At 32.6% G+C, this 20,267-nt stretch overlaps 1 protein-coding gene across 4 annotated transcripts in view; it reads right to left on the bottom strand.

The window, feature by feature from the left end:
• The window catches only part of LOC107439020 (murinoglobulin-2), a 107,346-nt gene that overhangs the window by 49,610 nt on the left and 37,469 nt on the right, over positions 1–20,267 (bottom strand). For 3 of the 4 annotated variants that reach the window (XM_016051477.2, XM_043046296.2, XM_071186786.1), the window contains 13 exons: positions 19,797–20,018; positions 17,811–18,125; positions 15,571–15,720; positions 14,513–14,594; positions 12,972–13,102; positions 10,415–10,565; positions 8,916–9,054; positions 7,189–7,417; positions 6,460–6,702; positions 5,231–5,282; positions 3,473–3,562; positions 2,618–2,794; positions 1,227–1,465 (listed from right to left, as the gene is read on the bottom strand). In XM_016051477.2, coding sequence (XP_015906963.1) covers positions 1,227–1,465; positions 2,618–2,794; positions 3,473–3,562; positions 5,231–5,282; positions 6,460–6,702; positions 7,189–7,417; positions 8,916–9,054; positions 10,415–10,565; positions 12,972–13,102; positions 14,513–14,594; positions 15,571–15,720; positions 17,811–18,125; positions 19,797–20,018 — 2,220 coding nt within the window. The remainder of the gene's footprint in view (positions 1–1,226; positions 1,466–2,617; positions 2,795–3,472; positions 3,563–5,230; positions 5,283–6,459; positions 6,703–7,188; positions 7,418–8,915; positions 9,055–10,414; positions 10,566–12,971; positions 13,103–14,512; positions 14,595–15,570; positions 15,721–17,810; positions 18,126–19,796; positions 20,019–20,267) is intronic. The other variant, XM_016051483.3, reaches the window with a different exon arrangement.

Here is a 20,267-nt window from a genome sequence, read left to right as displayed (position 1 = left end):
ATGTGATCGTTAAGGAAAGTGGTAGTACAATGCTAATGTGGGATAACAATAACCCAATAGGTCCAAAGGGTCACAAAGTGTGAGGTTTGAACAAATTGGATGATTTGGTATCACCAAATTTAGAATAAGGGTGAAAACTAAGACAATTAAAGATTAATGGTAAATACGATAAAGTCATACTATATCCAAACAATATATGATTTAATACAGTAAGCTGATGTTTCCAATAAGAAAAACTAATGAATTCACATATATGCATGCCCATAACAATAATTGAAAGGTACTCACCCTGTACACACAGGACATGATAAATCATGAAAATAGAGGCAAATAAATTCTCCAGCACAAGATTAAATTATTAACATATCATTTTATTTAGAACATACATCTTTCACCACATCTACCAACACAAGAAAGGCATTTTATTGAAATGGGTGACGGGAGAATTAAAACACAGAAGGAGTCATAGATAAATGTTAATTATAAAAGAACGAGTAATTTAAAGGTTAAAATAAATATGGAAAGAAAGCTTAAATTCGAGAAGGTTTTTTTTCAATGTTGAAGAAAATTAAAGGTATAAAATGTTGATTTGAAATTTACAGAAATTGATTATAGTTATGCATTTAATTTAAGGTAAAGGTTAAGAAAAAAATGTAAAAAGAAATCCCTCGATACGGACCGAAATCCGCATCTCGGAGAATAAAAAAAAGGTAACCTGCCCGAAGGCTCGAGAGAGAGAATCGTTTTTTCAAAGTGACTTAACTGGGGTAAACCAGAAAAATTACGGCCAATTAAATTTAAAGAGGCGGAGAGTTTGAAATTTAAAGGAAAGAGATTGGTTAGTTAGCCCCCCTAAAATTAAAGGAAGAAAAAGAAAGGCGTGAATAGAGGGGTTGGTTGACTTTCCCCACAGGAAGTGCGATGACCGCAATGACCATGAAAAAGGTCAACAAGAAAGTTAAAAATAAAACTGCTAAATCGAAAAAAAGGAATAACGTTTAAAGAAAAAAATTAAAGGCTTAGGTAAAATTAGAAATTAAATTGTCACATTACATTAAGTGTAAATGTGACATGGATCATCAGGAATTTTCTGACAGCTGCTTTTTTAAAATATCTTTGCAATTTTTAAATACTAAATTTTGCAGTGAAATTGTTGAAAGTGAAAATACTTTTCTCGTAAGAATATTATACATCTCGATGGAATAAAATGCAATGTTGTATATTACCTTCATATCTTTGTGGTGAAGAGTGCCAATCGGTTGGAAGCAGCCATTTTCGAATTGATTCTCCAGAACCCAGTTGACGCTAACCTGTATGTCTTGTCTGTCAATATCAATGAAGCGTGTAGCTTGACCGAATGACCTGATGACAAAAGAAGTCAACCAAAGGCTACCTTCTTTGTCCCTTTCACCGAAAGCACTGTAGGAACCATCCTTGTGACGATAATTTAACTCTCTCTGGTAACCTAAAAGGAACAATCAACACAGTTTATTTCATATAAAATTCGTGATCGCAACACTCCAATACGCCATCTGGGGAGAAAATCAGTTCCATGTCTTGAAACCTCCCCCTTCCCTTTCTTCCTCTTCTCAGTTGTATAGGAATGTACTACTATATTTTGCCCTTTCTGAATATTTTTCGTATTTACTCGTAAAAAATATTTTTTTAAAAAAATTTCCTCGAAATTTTTATTTTAGAACTATGTTTAATGTATTTTCAGTTCCATATAGTTTCCTAACTTAAAAGTTTTTGCTCTATTTAAAAATCAAGACAGACACTAACATAGTTCCTTCTCTTTTGACTCTCCACGCGCTTCTGGTGAAAATATGCGAAGTGTTGCCATAGGTACCGAGTTCTGCTCTACGCCACCTGTAGCCCATTTCGATTGCCAATCAAGAGTGTGCTCAACGCAACAGAAGACTTGTGTCATTATTTTACACAGAGTAGTCACTTTTATTATGAACACTTTATAGTTTTATGCAAAAGAGCTATTAAGTCGCCTGCTAATGTAGTTCTATAGTACATATGTAATACTGATGATTTATATTAATATTTATTTAAGAAGATGATGTAAATTTCACTCTGTTGCATTGGCACCTGCAATCAGCAGACCTCAATCTTGAGCTTTTGTGGGGGGAAGTTGAAAGAACTGTTTTTAAATAAAGGCTCACAATTAGTGGATAAATTCACTAGATAGTTATTAGTCAGTTTAAAGCTGATTCTCAAAGCTTCTTTCGTCGATGAAATAACATATCTTAAGAAAATAATGTGCTAATTTTGTTACTGTTGAGAATTTGTAGCAGCTAGTCATAAGTGTGGAAAAAGCAGCGACAAATTTACCAAAATATACTCATAATCAAAAATTTTGTTCTCACTAATGAAGTGTTTCATAATGATTTGTGCTGCAGCTTTTTAAAGGCCTGTACCTCACTAATTGGCAGTGTAATGATTCCCTAAGCAGGAATCTTTAAATTTCTACTTAAGTACGATGACCTTAGCAGCTTTTTAATGCTTGATAGCAGTGATTTCCCGTTGCTTTTAGCACTTAACAACAGAAAATATATTATGAGTAACAGAAACTGTAGATAATGTTCAATGAACCAATTATCTGTCTTACCTATTTTCATGTTTTTGATGCACTCATTCTCTATGTCTTGAGTCTTACGGTCAGTGGCTGTCAAATAATCTAGGACAAAGATATTCGGGGTGAAAAGAATCATATTTTGCTCGCCGCATCCCACTGGCAGGTTTACAAGTTCTTGCAGACTATTCAGAGCAGGCGCCATCAAATCAGCTGAAAATACAAATAAATACTTTTAAACAAAAAGTAAATTTTTTCCTAGCACATTCATTTTCTTTAGTTTTTAATTTAGCAACGTTGAAATAACTAATGTCTATGGTGTTTGACAAGTTACTGAGAGTTTCAAACAATTTTTGACACAAGAATTTCTGGGATAAAAACTTTGAGTAATTTTTCGAGGTATTTAGTGACCAGATAGCTTAATAGGGACAGTTGAAACATTACATAAGCATATTTCTGAGAATTTGGTAATCCATTAAATCAAACAAATAACAAACCCCTCTACTAGGCTTATATATTGTTTGTCTACGGTAAGTTGCCGTCTGCTGCTGTGGAACAAGAATAGCGCATTTCAACGAGGGTAATTTGTCTTCACTCTAGGGCTAACGCTATAGACCGGAGAAAAAGATTACCTTTCTCTCTTTGACCTTAGCCAAAACCTGCCCTAAACAGTGACCAAACACCCCTACTTAGAATAGTTATGCCTCGTTACTATATTTACCACCACGGGTCCAGATGAATGGCTAGGCGAGTTCTTACTCTAGACAAATTATAAGAAAGTTGCAACGCTGCCTCCTTGTTTTTGCTTCATAAAACATACTGCAATAATCTAATAAAACAAGTGACATTAAGCAAGTGACATTAGAATTAACAACTGTGTGACTGGCTTACCTGATATAGATATGAAGGCACGAGCAGAACCTTCAACCACGTCATCCGGTGGTATTAAATCTATTTCAGTAGCATACGAACCATTTGTGTCTGTCGAAATGAATTAGAACAATTAGAAATAATGTTTTCAACACAAATTTAATTAATAAATTTAGTTTGAATACTTTTATAATTGTAAAACCAATTGAACATCTTACAGGATATCCAGCGGAGCACTGACTGATTTCAAAATTAAAAAACCTTGGGAAATATATTAGAGGGGAGAAATAAACGGTATGTTTATTGCCAAATCTGTACAACTTTTTACAGAAATTTTCACATTTAGTTACAAAAGTTGTCATCAGATGGCGGCTTAAGCTGTACAGAGTTCTTGAAAAGAGTACATACCACATGTAATCTAACCTGTGATATTCGAGTACCAGAAACACGCGGTGTTTAATAGAATACACGGACCCGCCTACTCCGGTACAACATCCTCATTTTTACGCTTCCACCATGGGTACACTTATAGCTCTGAATAGTAATGTTTTGCCACCCCATCTGTTGGCAAATTTTGTAACAATTCTTCAAAATTTCCGCTTAGACATTCGTTATAAATAAAAATAAAATAAAAATTGGAAAAGGGCGCATGGTGTCTCAAAATTTACGCGCGTTGCTTTATTTCTTGCATCCTATGTTGGCAACATAAGAGTGATAGATCAGGATGGCTGAGATCTCTCGGTTACAAAAAAAAATGTTTAAACGAAAGAGCAACACCTTCCTAAGATATCTAAGTTACACTTAATTTGTTTAATTTTGCTCGCACTTTGCATATGTTTTGTATATAGGTCAAAGCAGTTTATATCTAGCGGTGGAAAAAATTATTCTATATTTATTAAACCCTAATAAAATGTTAAATTATAAAATTCATTACTACTCTTAATATTCAAATAAAAGCGTTCCGATAAATTGGCAGGTATGTGTTTTCATAGTTTAGCAAATATTTTGATCGTTGTTGAGTCTTTCCTTAAATGTATAAATTCCTGTTGGGTTGACTAGAACAGTTCACCCAGATAATGGAAATTAAGGGGGGGTGGGCGAACCTTTTTCCCCTTGGAATTTTTGAAGTCAGATTTTATGCAAACAAGCACATAACATAAAGTCGGACTTACCAAAAAATTTCATAAAAAATTACAGAATGATTGAAAAATTGGCGCTTTTCCTTTCAATTTTTGAATTTGTGTTTTCATTCTGAAATAATTTTCTCCACTGTTCAAATGCCGATTGATTCTCCAAATTTCAAATGCTACTTTGCTTTAAGTGGTATTCACTCAATAATAAATTTGTTATTCAATTTCACTTGCATAATTTATCTATTTCAACTACCCCAATCATGTTTCGTCATACAAGAGAGACAATAAAGAAAAGGAATAATAAAATACTTCCTCTAAAATATACATTTTTTTAAGGAAGAGAATGTCTAAGTTTATAGCAAGGTACTAGGGTGAGTACTGTCCTTTCTCTTTTCGCTAATGATTCGTACATGAAATACCTGCAGAACTAACTTTTTACATAGAATTTTTTTTAATATGTTGCTCTAATATTTTTCCCTTGGTACCCAACTTATGTCTTAGTAAAATCAAGTCATGAAAATAATCTTCCTTTATGCAATGCTCTTAGGTATTCAAGCAGACTTCTAGTACATAAAGCTTATTTCTTTCGTGTAATAATATTCTTTTTTTGAATTTGTGTAACACTAATAAATGAATATGAACTCACTTTTTGGACAAATAAAATAGTTGGTTACTTCTTCTTTCCGTATACCTTCTGCCTATCAATAATAAAATATCACTTTATTAAAAACCACATTGTACAACATATCAGTTTATTTATTTTATGATAATAAGAGAAGACATATTTGATTGATATTTGTCACAGTAATACCTGAACACTACAACCTCATGTTGCAGTCAGAGTACACTAAAGACGATGCTGTCAATAATGTTTTTAGACTTAAAAGTTAAATTAGAAAAAAAAACAGCTATTTTAGAAAAAAGTAAGCGCCTCAAACTAACAAGCTCATTTTTTAAAGCTAGTTTCTCAGATATAAAATTAAATGCAAACTCAAACAGAAAATATAATTGTTCATTTATTAAAAAAGTTCTATAATTCATAATTGTTAAATTTGCTTTCACACAGAATTATATAAATAGGAATCATTTTTATTGACGCTAAATTATGTTCATCGATCTGGTTTTCATGTCTCCAACAAAAGTGACATTTCCGCGCCATGAAAATTACACTGACTAAAATTAAAACAATTTTCTATAAATCCTGCACCGTTGACAGCATTTTGAAGTCAATGCAGGTAACCCCTAAGAACGACCAACCTCTATTAACCCCTTAGAGATCGGCTAATTTTCAAGAAAAGGTCATAAAAGTGCCTATTTTTTGGTTTTTGTTTCTGTATTACGTATTTGATTAGTGCTGACATCTAGTTTAAAATAAACGAACTATCTTCAATTACCTTAAAAATACCCTGGTACTGCCATCTGGTTTGTAAAATGAGTAATAAAATGCTTTCCGGGCAAAAGAAATGAATTAGTTTTATTCTTATTGGCGCGTTACTACTGAATACTCCAACCCGGAAATATCACGGGAGCGAGAAATAGAGGGCGAAACCTAGTTACGTCATTTTCACGGGAGAGAGATGGAAGGGGTTAATGAACCTTTTACTGTGGGGGAGAGATAGAGTGAGAGGTCGCTTCCGAGAGATTTCAATGCATTTTTCTGCATTTTACTGTTCCCAACGGATACTTGCGCGTGACGTCATTGCTGGTAAATCGTGGTATTTGTCGATTCAGAAGCCATTCAAGTTCCACACGCGCGTGACGTTGCATACAGGTATCAAATTAAATCTGATTTAAATCACATGGTTAGGCATAATCTTTTTTTCAAGAGTTGTAAATATCCAATTAATTTCCAATCTGTTCGACTCTCATATTTACCTCGACTTTCAGTTGCTTCGAGACTGCGTCTCGAGCGCTGAGCCTGGCTGTGATTTCGTTGCCGCACACTTCATCGTCGTCTTCGAGGGAATATCCGTACACCGTGACATTCACCATCCCCAGTGCTGTAGGTTTGAGGACGAATTTGTGATAAGCACTCTGTCCACCACACACGCAAACCTTGTGGGAACCGCTCTCAGACAGGATCTTGTATTCCTCGCTGGACTCTAAAGATAGTTTGATCTGCAGAATAAAATAAAAATTATTTGCTAAATTGCTCCGGAAGTCATAAAAAAAGTACAAAATTTTTTCTATTGAGATAACAAGACTAAGCTTTGCAGGAAGTCTAGGAAAAGAGAATACAAAATACGAAAGTAAAATTTATACAAAATACATAAACTAATGACAAAAAGAAAAAAAAAATTAAAAAAAAAATTCTTAAAGACATGTTCCATTGCCAAAATCAAAAGAACACCACACTAAAAAAATCACGAACCATACTAAAAATCACAAATAAACATCACGCCCCAACTGAAAGCTCAGAAAGAAGAAAGAAAGGAAAGTAAGAAAGTTGATGCCATCTGTTAGTGGAAAAGCTCAATAAGAGCAACTCAGTTTAAGTCTCGATCAAGCCCTTATTAAAAGAAAGAAAATAAAAATTAATACTTTCTAATCATTTCGTTAATTTTACCTTCAACATTGTAAAAAATTAAAAGAGGTTACACTTACAGGTAGGCACTCCGTCAGATAGTTAAACACTGTAACAACAAGTGGAAGTATTTCTCCTCTCACAATGGAATAAGGCAGCCGGAAGCCAACAAAGAATGGCTGAAATGCAGTGATTCTTGCATCATCCGAGATGCCCAGTCCGGTTTTGGGGTGGACACAAACTGCTTTGCCGGTCCACTGTGTTATGGTGTGGGGCAGTTTTCTACGCATGGCAGTTTCCCCACTTCCTCTGAAAATAATTTAGCGCGTTATTAAAATTTATACGATTTGTTTTAGAGTTAATCAGGAATGGTTGTGTAACGGAAAAAGATATAAAATTGAAAGAAAATAGTTTTTTCCTATCTAGCTTGTTTTTGCGAAGAGCAATTGCCTGTAAATGCCTTTGCTGCCAAAACTTGCTGTCAATTATTCTACATAGCAGGATACAGACTATTATATGCATTTTTATAGTCTTGATAGCCAAGGTTCTCTACACTTCCAAAAACAAGCTAGATATGAAACGGTTTTACTTCATGGCAAATTAAAATGTATACGATTTGCTTTAGAGTTAATCGGGGATGGTTGTTTACCGGAAATGATATAAAACTGGAATCAAAACAATTTTCTACTTAGCTTGGTTTTGCAAGGAGCAATTGCCTGTGAATAGCTTGGCTGCCAAACTTGCTGACGATTATTCTACATAGCAGGATACAGATTATTATATGCATTTTAATAGCATTTTAAAGCAACATAAGATATACTTATTTAAATCGGAGTCTAAACTTATTAACTGTTTTACATTTATTATCTACTGGTGCGTTAAAGTACTCCTATAAATTACATTTGAAGAGATTCGTTAAATGGTTTAGAACTTAAAGATCAGCTTCATGCAAAATGTGATGCATGCACAAATTTCAATTAATATATCAGCCTGCTTGGAATGCAAAAATATTAAATTACGATTGCGAACTCACCAAATTTTTTAATACCATACACATTTAACTTTAAAAAATTATTAAGAAGAAAATTTAATTGTGTTCACTAATAGACCTTAATCAGGATTTCTACAAGTCACGAAAATTTTCGTGACCTTTACTACAAATCCGGTGGATTTTTTAACGAATAAATTTTTAGGATACACTTTCTCTATCATCATTTGGTTCATAGTCATCGAAGCCATGGGAATCTTTTACATATCCATCATGTGATACTTAGTCTCGTAGTAGTTTTCAACATGAATTATAAGAAGAAAAAAAATTAGGGGCAAATATTTGTTGACAAAATTATAAAATAGATTCAAGAATTTAAATAATTTTATAGCGAATTGCGGAGCTGAAGAGTTTAGACTACAACACCCCAGTGATTATTTTATTTATTTTATATCCGTAGTTGGACAACTGACCCAATTTCGCTCTTACGGTCACCAATGTTCAACTTCTTAGCCATGTTATTTTGAACCCAATCTAGAAGACAAGGAAACTCCTGGATCAAGTATTGGATGAAATTTGCCTCCACGGAGGAATTTTTGGATGGAACTAACCCGCATTTGCGTTACATGGAGAGGAAAACCTCGAAAACCTCCTAAGGTTAGCCTGGCGGCAAGGGGGGGATTCTAACTCCAGACCCGTCTACAAGAACTCTTATTAATCTATATTAGAGGCGGTAATTATGAAATATTCCATATAAAATTTCATAAGAGCAGTTTGAAGTGTGATAAAATTTAAACAAGATGCTAGTAAAATATTTACCCGACAGTCTGCATTTCCCACAACCATGTCTCTGGAAAATAGTTACGAATCTCCTCTACAGATGGAGCCTCTGGTTGTGGATCACTCGATTTCAATGATGGCACCTGCAACTCAGCACGAATTGGCATAGATTGTCCAGCTGAAATTAGATTAAAAGCACTGTAGTGTAAAAGAAACTACTCGATTTCTGAAAAAAATTGCTATATCTTTACAACCATAAGCTTTCTTTGTATAATAAACGCTTAAACCGTTTTATAAGTATTTGACATGAGGAGCTTAGTGAATGCAGCAGGCAAGTGAAATTATTTAGGAGTGTTTGTTAATCGGGGAAAAAACATAAAGTGGTTGCCTCAATGTGGGTATGTTAATGTACTAGAATTGTTTTTGCTTTCACTTTAATTTTGACGTATCTTATCCACATCTCAAATCTGTGGCTTTTCTCAGTATTGACGTTTTGAGCCATTTTCAGAACAGACATAGAGGGCGCTGACGAAGGATAAGGTAAGCTTGATTTAACAGTAACTTGATGTAACTGTTGAAAACTCACATCAGTTATGAAAATAACATGTTATTTGCAAAAAAAGCATCATTTCATGCGACTACAAAGCTTTCGGAAAGCAGCCATAAAACACGTATCAAAGAGGAGCTTAAACGGTACAATTTCGTTCATTCCATTGCACAGTGGGTCAGCATCCAGCATTTGTTTCAAAATTTGGGTTTTTTTTATTTATGGTTTTCATGTGCAGGTAAATTGAAGTCATAGTTAAAATTTTGAAATACACTAAAAATACAAAAAAAACAAGAAAAGAAAAAAAAAACAAGATGACGGCTGAAATATGGCGAGCAATATATATATATATATATATATATAGTACGTTTAAATATTTAAATATAGCAATGAAAATATAATAATTTTCGTAATTTCATATTAAATGGGGCAGGTTTTTTCGAAAGAAGAAACATCAAAGAAGACAACAAAAAAAAGCTTAGCTAATTGCCTCGTGGAACGTTTTGGAGATAAGTTTCGAAAGTGGTCCAAACTTTGTAAAATGTTAAATGATAAGATATAAACTATAAGTTTGTCAAGAGTGTTAACTAATCCAACACATTGAAAAATTGTACTATAATTTCCGACTAATTACTCTGAAAAAAATGTAACAGTAAGGTGAAATTCCTACATATATTTCTAAAATATAAATTTAAAAGTTACATTTAAAAATTTTTTTTAAACCTATTTTTCACGACATTGTACTCTCGTCGGTCCGAAAAGTAAATTATAATGTTTGGAAGGATTATGAATACTTAATTTGGGCGATATTAAGCTGCCTAAACATATTTTAGTTGAATTTAATTTTTGACTTTGGCCAAAGATCATGGTCTTCTGGCCCACTGTGCATTGCCCAGTTCTCGCCAACATTTTCAGAATATTTAAGCACAGGAATCGATACAAAATTTTTCGCTTTAGTGAAAGAAAAGACAGAGAAGTGTAGTAAAGTCACCGTATGCACGCATACGTGGTCTTCCATTCCTTCTGGCAAGCATCTGGATTCCTTTTTCGTTCATTTCGCTCAACTCAAAGGCGATGGGTTCTCGATTCTGGCATGGTCTCATCTCCAGCTCAAAATCTGTTATGGCAACCATACCTGCTTCCTGGCAGAATGAAAAAAACAACATTTCGTGAGAGACAGTCGAACTTATATGCATGCTTTTAAGGGGACACTTCACGATGAAAAACCCAAAAATCGACCAAATTATACTTTTTTCAATTTTTGTTTCAAAAAATAATAGTTATATCTAGCTACAATTTAAAAGAAAAATTTTTCAATTTCAGTCATTTTTTGCAAAGTTATAAGCATTTCAAGATTTGTAAACAAGGTTATGTAAACTGTCTGTTTTTATAGTTAAACTGTTTTTTCTCAATGTTGTTTTTTACGATAATATTCAAACTTCGAAAAGTTCCTTGCGCATGAGTTTTGAATAAATCTTTATTTTTTTCTCATATATATGATTGGCCTAATGTTCCGTAACCAATGTGATATAAATAAAAGCTGAATACTCACTGAATATTTTTTAAATTACTTTAAATTGTTATTCAAATTTCAATTTTTAAAAATTATATAAAGACTATGATATTTTAATTTTTTATATGTTTAAAATTAAGTGCTAAGTTGTTCAAACATATCCAATTTTATTTATACTTATTCAAACTGTAATATAAATGAGTTTCATACAGCTACGATAAAAACTCATGCGCAGGAAACATTTTGAAATATTGGAACATTTAGTAATTTAACTTGCGGATAAATTATTAAAAAAATTATAACTTTTCAACAAATTAATATTTTTGCTTCAAATTTTGGGAATATCTTTCTAAATGCTTTATTCACAATCTATAAAATTTTCATTAAAATTGGTTGATATTTTAAAAAAATCATTTTGAACCTGAAGTGTCCCCTTAACTCAGATCAAATCAAATTTTAAAATCAAAATAAGTTTTATATTTGAATATCAAAACTAAATGTAACACGTTCTGCAATCTTATTTAATCTTCGTAGTAAATAAAATGATTTTGGGAACAAATATTTTTCCTTCCTCTAGAGCAGGGGTTTCCAACTGGTGGCCTGGGGGTCGCATCCGGCCCGCGAAGCCTTTTTTTGTGGCCCGCGAACTGAAATATGTTAGTTGTCATTTTTTTTTGCGGAAAATTTTCGAAAAAAATCTGTATGGGTTTAAAATACTTTTCTCATTAATAAAAACCTAATTTCTTCGTTTCTGTGAAATTTAACATACCAACTGTGCAAAAAAATTTTTTTCTCTGGTTTTGCATCCAAGAAAATATTTATTCAAATACAAAAATAATCGTGTATGTTGCTCTTTTTATTTCATTTTTTTTGTACTTTGTGAATACAATTTGAATGTGCATATCAGAAATTTTCTCGAAGAAATTTTCCGATTGAACTTCTTGAAACCACTCATTTTGGACGAAAATACTTACACACACACTTGTAAATTTAAAATGTAAATATCCATTCTCTGGTCGTTGCAGTAGACAAGCCTCAATTTTCTCATTGAACATTTTGTGTGCTACTATGTAAGTTTTAATACAAACCTTTTTAAAGTTTTATATCTTAACAATTAGATATCTGTTGCACATTAATTGTTTAATACATAGGTGCACATTAAAGTTATTGTAGCCCGAATTTTTACTATTTATTTAATATTTTTACAAATATTATTAATAACAATTAAATATATTTAAAAATCTACTTTTTATTTTAATTTGTAATTCAATACTTCTGTTTTGTACAACTTGGTAAAAATCTGACAGCAATATTTAATGTTCTTTCAAACATAAAAGAGTCAGTCCTACATAAAATTTTGAAAAAGTTGCAGCCAGCCATTTGATTTGTGTTTTTAATTGTGGCCCCCGGCCTCATGTAAGTTGGAAGCCCCTGCTCTAGAGGCTATATCAGCAAAGTGGTTTATGTTTATAGCACAAATAGTTTCGACTTAAATACGAAATACACAAATAACGACAAAAATCTGAAGAATCTACTGAGATTTTAACTCAATATCTTTTCTAGCATCTCTGACTTAAAACAGAAATTTTTAAAACAAATAGTATTTTCACAAACTTTTATGAAAGATTAAAAATGACAATTCGCCATTTGCAACTTTCTTATGTTTAAATTACAATGGGGAGAAATTTTTTTCTTCTGTTTCATGAAATTTTAGATACAAATAGCGTCACTGATTTCAAATCAGTAATTCTTCATTTTTAAAGGGCGCGTTAGGGTCACTTATTAAAGGTAGCTAAATCAGAGAAATTTTCATTTGCTTTGATGCATAATTTGCTGTGTCATCTGAATAATTTTAAGCGAACACTGGGACCCTGGATAAATTTACTACGCAAGTCGTTCGTTGCCCGTATGCATTTAACAAAAGGGATATGGTTGGGTAACGAACAAAAAGAGGCGGATTTAAATCATTGCATTAATATTTAGATTAATTTTTAATGAAATAGTTAATCATTGTACTGTAATCGGATAAACTTACTTCGAAGGCCATGATTGTGTCTGCATGATAGGACTCTAATCTGGACAAATAACGGACCCTTCGGTCGGACCTTCGACGACCTTCCTGATCGAAGAAGACGGGTGGATCTGGTAGGCTTTCAGGCTTATCGGCTAAAAAACGTTGTAGAGGACAAAATGAAATTACAAGAACATGATTCAATGATAAAAATACCCAAAGGAAAAATCAAGTTCTAAAATATGTATTATTTCTAGCGTTTTATGTTTTTAAAAATTTTATAAAAGCGTGACGTAATTTAAAAAAAAAACAGCCCTTCAGATTCAAAATAAAATATCATTAAGTGACTCGAACAAGTTCAAAGACTAACGAAGAAAACTAATGGAGATTGAAACTTTATAGTTTGCTTCGCTCTCCATAAGTGATAAGTATCAAAATTACGTTCAGTTCAGTCCCGCAGTGAATTGATCGTTAAGACACGGTTCCCAGCAGATCACCGAAGTCAAGCATCACTGGTTACTGTCAGTGTGCGGGTGGGTGTCCACTTGGATCAGTCTGCGTAGGGACCGAGGGTGTGCGGTATTGATCCTCGTTAAACTGTGCTACCGTAAAGTGCTCGACTTCGCGCGCAGGTCGTGGGGCTACCGAAGCGGGGGTGCCATCCCCTCCGCAGAGGATCAAAATTGTGGTGGCATGTCTTCGGATCATCCTCCGGGATGTTTCCCAGACCGTCGCCAATAGCCCATTGTGCAGCTCTAGTGCGACGTAAATTAACAACAACAACGTTCAATTCAACAAGAAATGACGCATCAAGATAAGAAAAACTACATAACATTGTTTTTAAAATAAATACCATTCGCCTCAACAATGCGCCGAAGTGTAAGACAAAACTAAAAGACATTAAGCCAAATTCAACAAGAATGATTTGACATGCAGAAAGAAGCATTATTACACAGTTTAATCAGACAGTGGCGCTATCTGTTGGGGAATTTTGTAGCTAAGGAATTCTAAGTTTCTTAAATAGAATGCAACAAACCTTACATTTCTGATTTAGCATTAAATGATTACACGCAGCAAAAAGCATTATTTTATAGTTTTAATTTACTACAGCGCCATCTATTGGCAAACGTTATAGCTATTTTTGAAACCTGTTAGGTAAAATCATTGTTAAGTAGAATACAACTAATCCTATATTTCTGTTCTCTTCCGTTTTACTTTTAAATAAATTTTCCAATGGCTGATTATTTTTTAGTATTTTATTTTATTTATAATAGTATTATAGTATTTTATTTACGACACCCTAGAGCCTTGCAACAAGCTATTGACACGCCGTGAAATATTTCTAAGGATGATTCGAAGATATAGAATTACAATTTTGATCATTTGCAAAGGAGAAGGCTTTCCTGCTTTGATAGTCGTACGTCTTTTTCCTGAAATACTGCACACTATAACTGTCACAGGTTATATTTGATTTTCTATAAAAGAAATATTAAATAGCGTTTTTCGAATAATTTTGATTGAAAAAGTCTGTTGATACCCTGAACTCAAAAAATGAAATGGCGTACCTTTTTTCGAACAGTAATCATCTGAAACTTGTAATGGCTTAGTACTCTTGTCCACGTCAAAGCCCTTCATGATTTCAAATATCTAACAAAAAAAAGAGAGACCAGAAGTGAGTAACAAACATTACAGGACTTGCACTGTAATTGTAGACCTCTTAAAATACTATAACAGCTTTAAAAATGTAAACTTTTTCTTCGAAATTACACAAAATAGCAATATTTCCCTCATAAAAATACAGTACAGATGTACAGTGCAACGTACAATAATTTTAAAATTTTTAATGTTATTTTTCGAATTTTAGAAATGCATTCGTGAAATTTGATTTCTCAGGAACAACTTGCACCATTTCGTACAAATTTCGTATTTTGCGCCATAAAATTATATTCCTTAAAGTGATGTAAAATACAAAATTTTTACGACTAATATTAAATAAAATAAAAAAATAATAAATAATGATTAAAAATTACTTTTTGTATGAAATTATCTTTGAATAAACGGCTTCTATTTTTACAAAGATTTTTTGATTCGCTTATAACTTTTTCAAGATATGACGAGCAGCGCAGAAACCTAACATTAAGAAGCCAAACTTTGGATCGCTCTCCTGATGAAACTATTTGGACCATATTTTTCAGATTGTGTCTAAACCCTACATTTAGAGACTAAGGAATCCAAATCTATCGAAAAAAAGGCATTCAGAAAAAGTATGTTTTTGTATCTAATTTAAAATATCGTATTCACTAACTAATTGAGGTCACCCCTAACATCATTAAGTGAAAATTACACGTGAAAATACAATATTTAGACTAAAAGTAATTCAAAATTAGTCGTTTTTTTTTCTCGCATACTACTCTATTTTTATGACTAACTGGCTATAATAACTAATTTTATATCATTTTAACAAATATTTATAATTCCTGATTGGAAAAAAAAATCATCTTAAAATGATTTTCTTCTACTAAATTTGAAATTGAGATAAAATTCGCGGAATTTTACATCACATTAATATTAAAGAGAATAGTCAATACTTTAATGATTGGTAAAAAGTATCTGGTGAAGTTACCTTTTCTATGTTGAATTGTTTCTCCTGTTTCAGCAGAAGGACGCTCTTGTCCACCAGTCCTATGCCACAAACAGAAGAAGGAGTGGCTGACAGTAAGAGTGATGCTTCTGTACTCGGGTATTGCTGCTCGTGACGGAAGTGGAGATTCACCTGTACAGAATAGGTTTCGTTGAGCTCTGTTTATAACATACTCGTTTGGTTTGTACAACTAACGATTGGCTTAGCATGGTTTGCAACATACTCGCTTGGTTTGTACAATTATCGATTGACTTACCTAGGTTTGTAACATACTAGTTTGGTTGGAGCGACCAATGATTGGGTTAGTTTGTACAACTAACGATATGTTTAGCTTGGTTTGTACAATTAACGATTGACTTGCCTTGGCTTGTAACATACAAGTTTGGTTTGTGCGACTAACGATTGCCTTAGTTTGGTTTATAATATAAGCGTGCACGCCAAATGTATAAACCTGCACTAAACAAGACAAGAAAATCCTTTTATTCACAATGCATCATGGCGATATTGAAACGTCAACGGTAAATTTATTTTAGTCTATTACATATTCATGGGAAATATTGTGCAAAACTAGTTAGAATAATCATAATGATATAAAATCTTGAAAAGATGCAAAAGGATTTTATTTACAGTAAATATAGTAAGACTTATTATTGAATGAACCATTTCTTTATCCAATTTAGTTTAAAACCCTATTAATGGCAAATACAGAGTGTTTCGTAATTACTGCCTTTAATGTCTAATTTTGGATAATATATAAAAACAGGAAACAGAATGCAGAAATAAATGTGCAATTATAAAAATTGCATTGAAAAAATATTTCAGATTTTGCAAGAGATTAATGCACAGCCGTGATGACTCAGATAGAGCGTTGGCCTTCCAATCAGGAGAACCATTTTCGAATCCTAGCATCAGCTGGTCAATACGAATTCCGCATCCGGCTTGCAACGAGCACAGTGCTGACGTAAAATATCCTCAGTGGTAGACGGATCATGGGTTAAAATCCCCTTCCCGTCAGGTTAACCGAGGGAAGTTTTCGTGTTTTTCCTCATCATGTAATACAAATGCGGGATAGTTCCTTTAAAAAGTCCTCTATGAAGGCAAAATTTCTCCCAATACTTGATCCAGAAGTTCTCTTGTCTTCTGGATTGGGTTCAAAATTGCCAGGCTACGGAGTTGAACATTAGTAGTCGCAAACCCAAAATTTGGTTTGGCTGTTCAACGACGATTATAAAATAACATAAACAAGAGATTAAAGTACACATAAAATTTATTATGCCTCCGATGCGTTCGTTTTTTGTCACTGAGCCCTATACTTTAAAATGCGATGACTTTGTGGCACATTTTAAGGTGTTTTTTTTTTAATATCTTTTTTCAGTTGAAACAAAATTTTACTGAAATTAGAATAAGAGATTCATAGATTTTGATAAATATTTGAAAAATTCTTTTTTTATTGTGATAGGTTAAATTTCATTCTAAATGGTAAATAAATTTTATAAAAATTCTTTATTTTTCACTCCAAGTCACCACTTAAGTAACTCTGTGCCAACTGATCTGTCACCTTAAAATCATCTAAAACCTTATTCTGGCAACTTTCTGGCATTTGTTATAATGGATATATTATTTATACAAAAAAGAAAAAGCATAAAATCCAACTTATAAATAGCTAAAGAAACGAATGAAATGATAGTTTTTAAAGATCCACACGGATCACAAAAATTGGAGCAGTTTCACAATCGAGCATCGCCTTAAAACTAGCAAACGAAATTCCTTTATTATTATTATTCTAACTATTGTTAGTGACCGTTTGATACTAGAATAAGTGTGCAGCCCAGAAAATTTGTTTAATTTTTGAATATGATTGGTTTGTCTTATTTACTTGTCAACCACTACAGATTCAATTCTCAAATATACATGTTAAATTTTTCTCAATTACTTTCATAAATGAATTATGGATTCAACTGGTTCAGATTTTAAATAGTCTGAGCAGACTACTGACAAAAAACAGCGTGGAGGCTTTCTGATGTAGGAGGCAATGGTGTAGATCAGCGTCACTTTATTATTCGGTAAATAAATAGTTTGTGGTTAAATCTTAGATTTAGGCTTAAGATTTAGGCTTAAGACTTAGGCTTACGATTTAGGCTTAAGATTTCCACTATGCAAAGTTTTATTGAAACTTTTTAAAAAAATTGCGGGTTTAATGAGTATGAATATTACATACGTACCTTATTTAGCAAACATTTTGTTATGCGGAATTTCCTACTGTCCGCAACGACCTCGCCATCGTCTCGAACGTAATAAATGAGGAGACGGGCGACGGGAGACATGGTGGCCCTGGGATCGAAACTGAGATCGAATTCTCCCAATTCCGGCATCGAAGTTTCGTTACTGACTGTAGGCGGCCTGAGGGGATAGTATGAACGACTGTTCGATCCAGCAGTGAGAAGAGCAAAGTCGTACCTGCGATTAACGCTCTCGTCTTTGGAATAGAACGTTCTCTGGTGAGATCCTTGCTGGACTATTCTTCCTCTCGATATCACCTGAGAAGATGAGCGAATTTAACAACAAGCAAAATTTATAATAAGCGAAAAATAGGCGAAGAAATGGAGATTGAAGTATTTGAGGAAAGTTGAAAAGTTTGATGACATCCAAATAAGGTGCGCACGTCATCAAACATAAAACAACACCCATTTTGCCAATGGGTAATATCTCAATTAAATGCCGTGTAAATTACAACTTAAGCTTTGTAGTGATCTAAAAAAACATTATTTCAATTCATGAAGTTAATTTTCAGTTTGGTACGTGATACAAAAGTGTTCTATGATTGCAACTCACAATGCATTTTTCATGATTTGTTATAAGATACAGTCGTAGTATGGGTATGCATAATAATAATGATCGATCCAAATCATAATATTTCAGGATTTGGATTAAGATACAGTTTCAATCCGTGTATAATAATAAAAATTTTCGATCCAAATAATAATTTTTTCAAGATTTTGAATGTTTAAATAATGCGTAGTAAGAGATGTATAGTAAAAATATTCAATCTAAATTTCTTTCCTGCAAAATGTGGAGTAAGTATGATTAAGATTTAGTATGTATGATTAGTATTTATGGTTTGTATGGAGTAAAATTTAGTATGAGATGCATAATGATAATGCTCGTTCTAAATCATTATTTTTAAGGATTGTTTTCATTATATCTAAAAATATGAAATAAAATGCAATTGCAGTAAATAGTAAATGTAGATGCATAGTAAATATTTCTCCAAAATAATAAGATTTTATAATTTGGAATAATGTATAGTCGTAGAACAAGATGCATAGTATTAATTTTCGATCTGAATAATATTTCTTAATTTAGAATAATATACAGTTGTAGTATTTGCTGCGTAATACTAATATAATAATACATAATAATAATTTTAAATCCAAATCATAATTCTTTCAACATTTGAAATTAGCTACGGATGCTTAGTGCAAGATGCATACCCTCCAACTGCTACGGAATTTCCGTAGTTTCAGAAATCTTCTTTTCAGACGGTAGCAAAATTAATGTCTTAATATTTAAAAAAAATTAATTTTAGAGTAACTTGTCCACTATTACTTATATGGTGCAGGCCATATGGCTAGATTCTTAAGTTCGGATAAAAGTTTTATGAGAGATCCATTTGCTTTAAAAATTTCTACTTTGGTTCGCTACCACTAGAAAGAATTATTTTCAAAATCCTCATAAGTTGGAGGGTATGATAGATGTACAATAACGATATTCATCCGGTACGTAATTTTTTATGATTTGGACTGAAATATAGGACAGTAGTATAAGACACATAAGAATAATTTATACAAATCTTTCTTTTTTCAAAGTTTTGTAATAATATACATAGAACAGAAAAAAAAACACACATTTGCAGTAATAAATATTTGTTAGAATAAAAGATTTCACGATTTGGAATGAGATTCTGTAGTAGAAAAAAATGCATTATAATATTCGTTTCAAATCACAATTTTCAAAAAAAAAAAAAAAAAATTAGTATGATATAAAACTGCTATATGATAGACATAAATAAAAACTGCATATTTCCCTTTTATTAAGCACAGCATGTTAATTAGACTGAAGATTTTTCCTTTAACATTAGAAACAGTTAGTGCGAATGTTCTCAACTTAAAGATGTTCCAAACTCAATTTGAAATACAGAATACACTTACTTTGTGATAGAACTTAATGGAAGCTCCTTTCTGTCCCGTGTATCGAACCTTGACCCTGTGCATCTTGTCGCATTCCATTTCGTCTGGAGTGGATTGTATCTGCAGGTAGTTTCTAGATGGAGAATACCACGGGTTGAGTGTCAGCGTTGCCTGTGGTTTTTCGATCTTTTTTAGGTAACTCATACCTTCATAATGTTGAGACTCGTGTTTCACAGCTTCTGCCTGTAAATCAAATTGAGAATATAATTTTTAACTAATCTTTTACATAAAAAAAACTTTGTTAGAAAACAATTTTTTATGATAATTGTCTATACATCTATACATAATAATAAACGCGGCTGTGTGTGTGTCTGTCTGTAATCACAATATATCGCCCCAGAAGCCTCGCCCTGGCACGAAACTCGGCACATAATTGTGTTTTGACATAATGAAGAAGTATTTTTTTTCTTTTTCAAAAATTTGGATTAGTTT

This window comes from Parasteatoda tepidariorum, chromosome 10, assembly GCF_043381705.1.
Source record: "Parasteatoda tepidariorum isolate YZ-2023 chromosome 10, CAS_Ptep_4.0, whole genome shotgun sequence".
Taxonomy (NCBI): Eukaryota; Metazoa; Arthropoda; class Arachnida; order Araneae; family Theridiidae; genus Parasteatoda; species Parasteatoda tepidariorum.
This window is presented reverse-complemented; position numbering and strand designations above follow the sequence as displayed.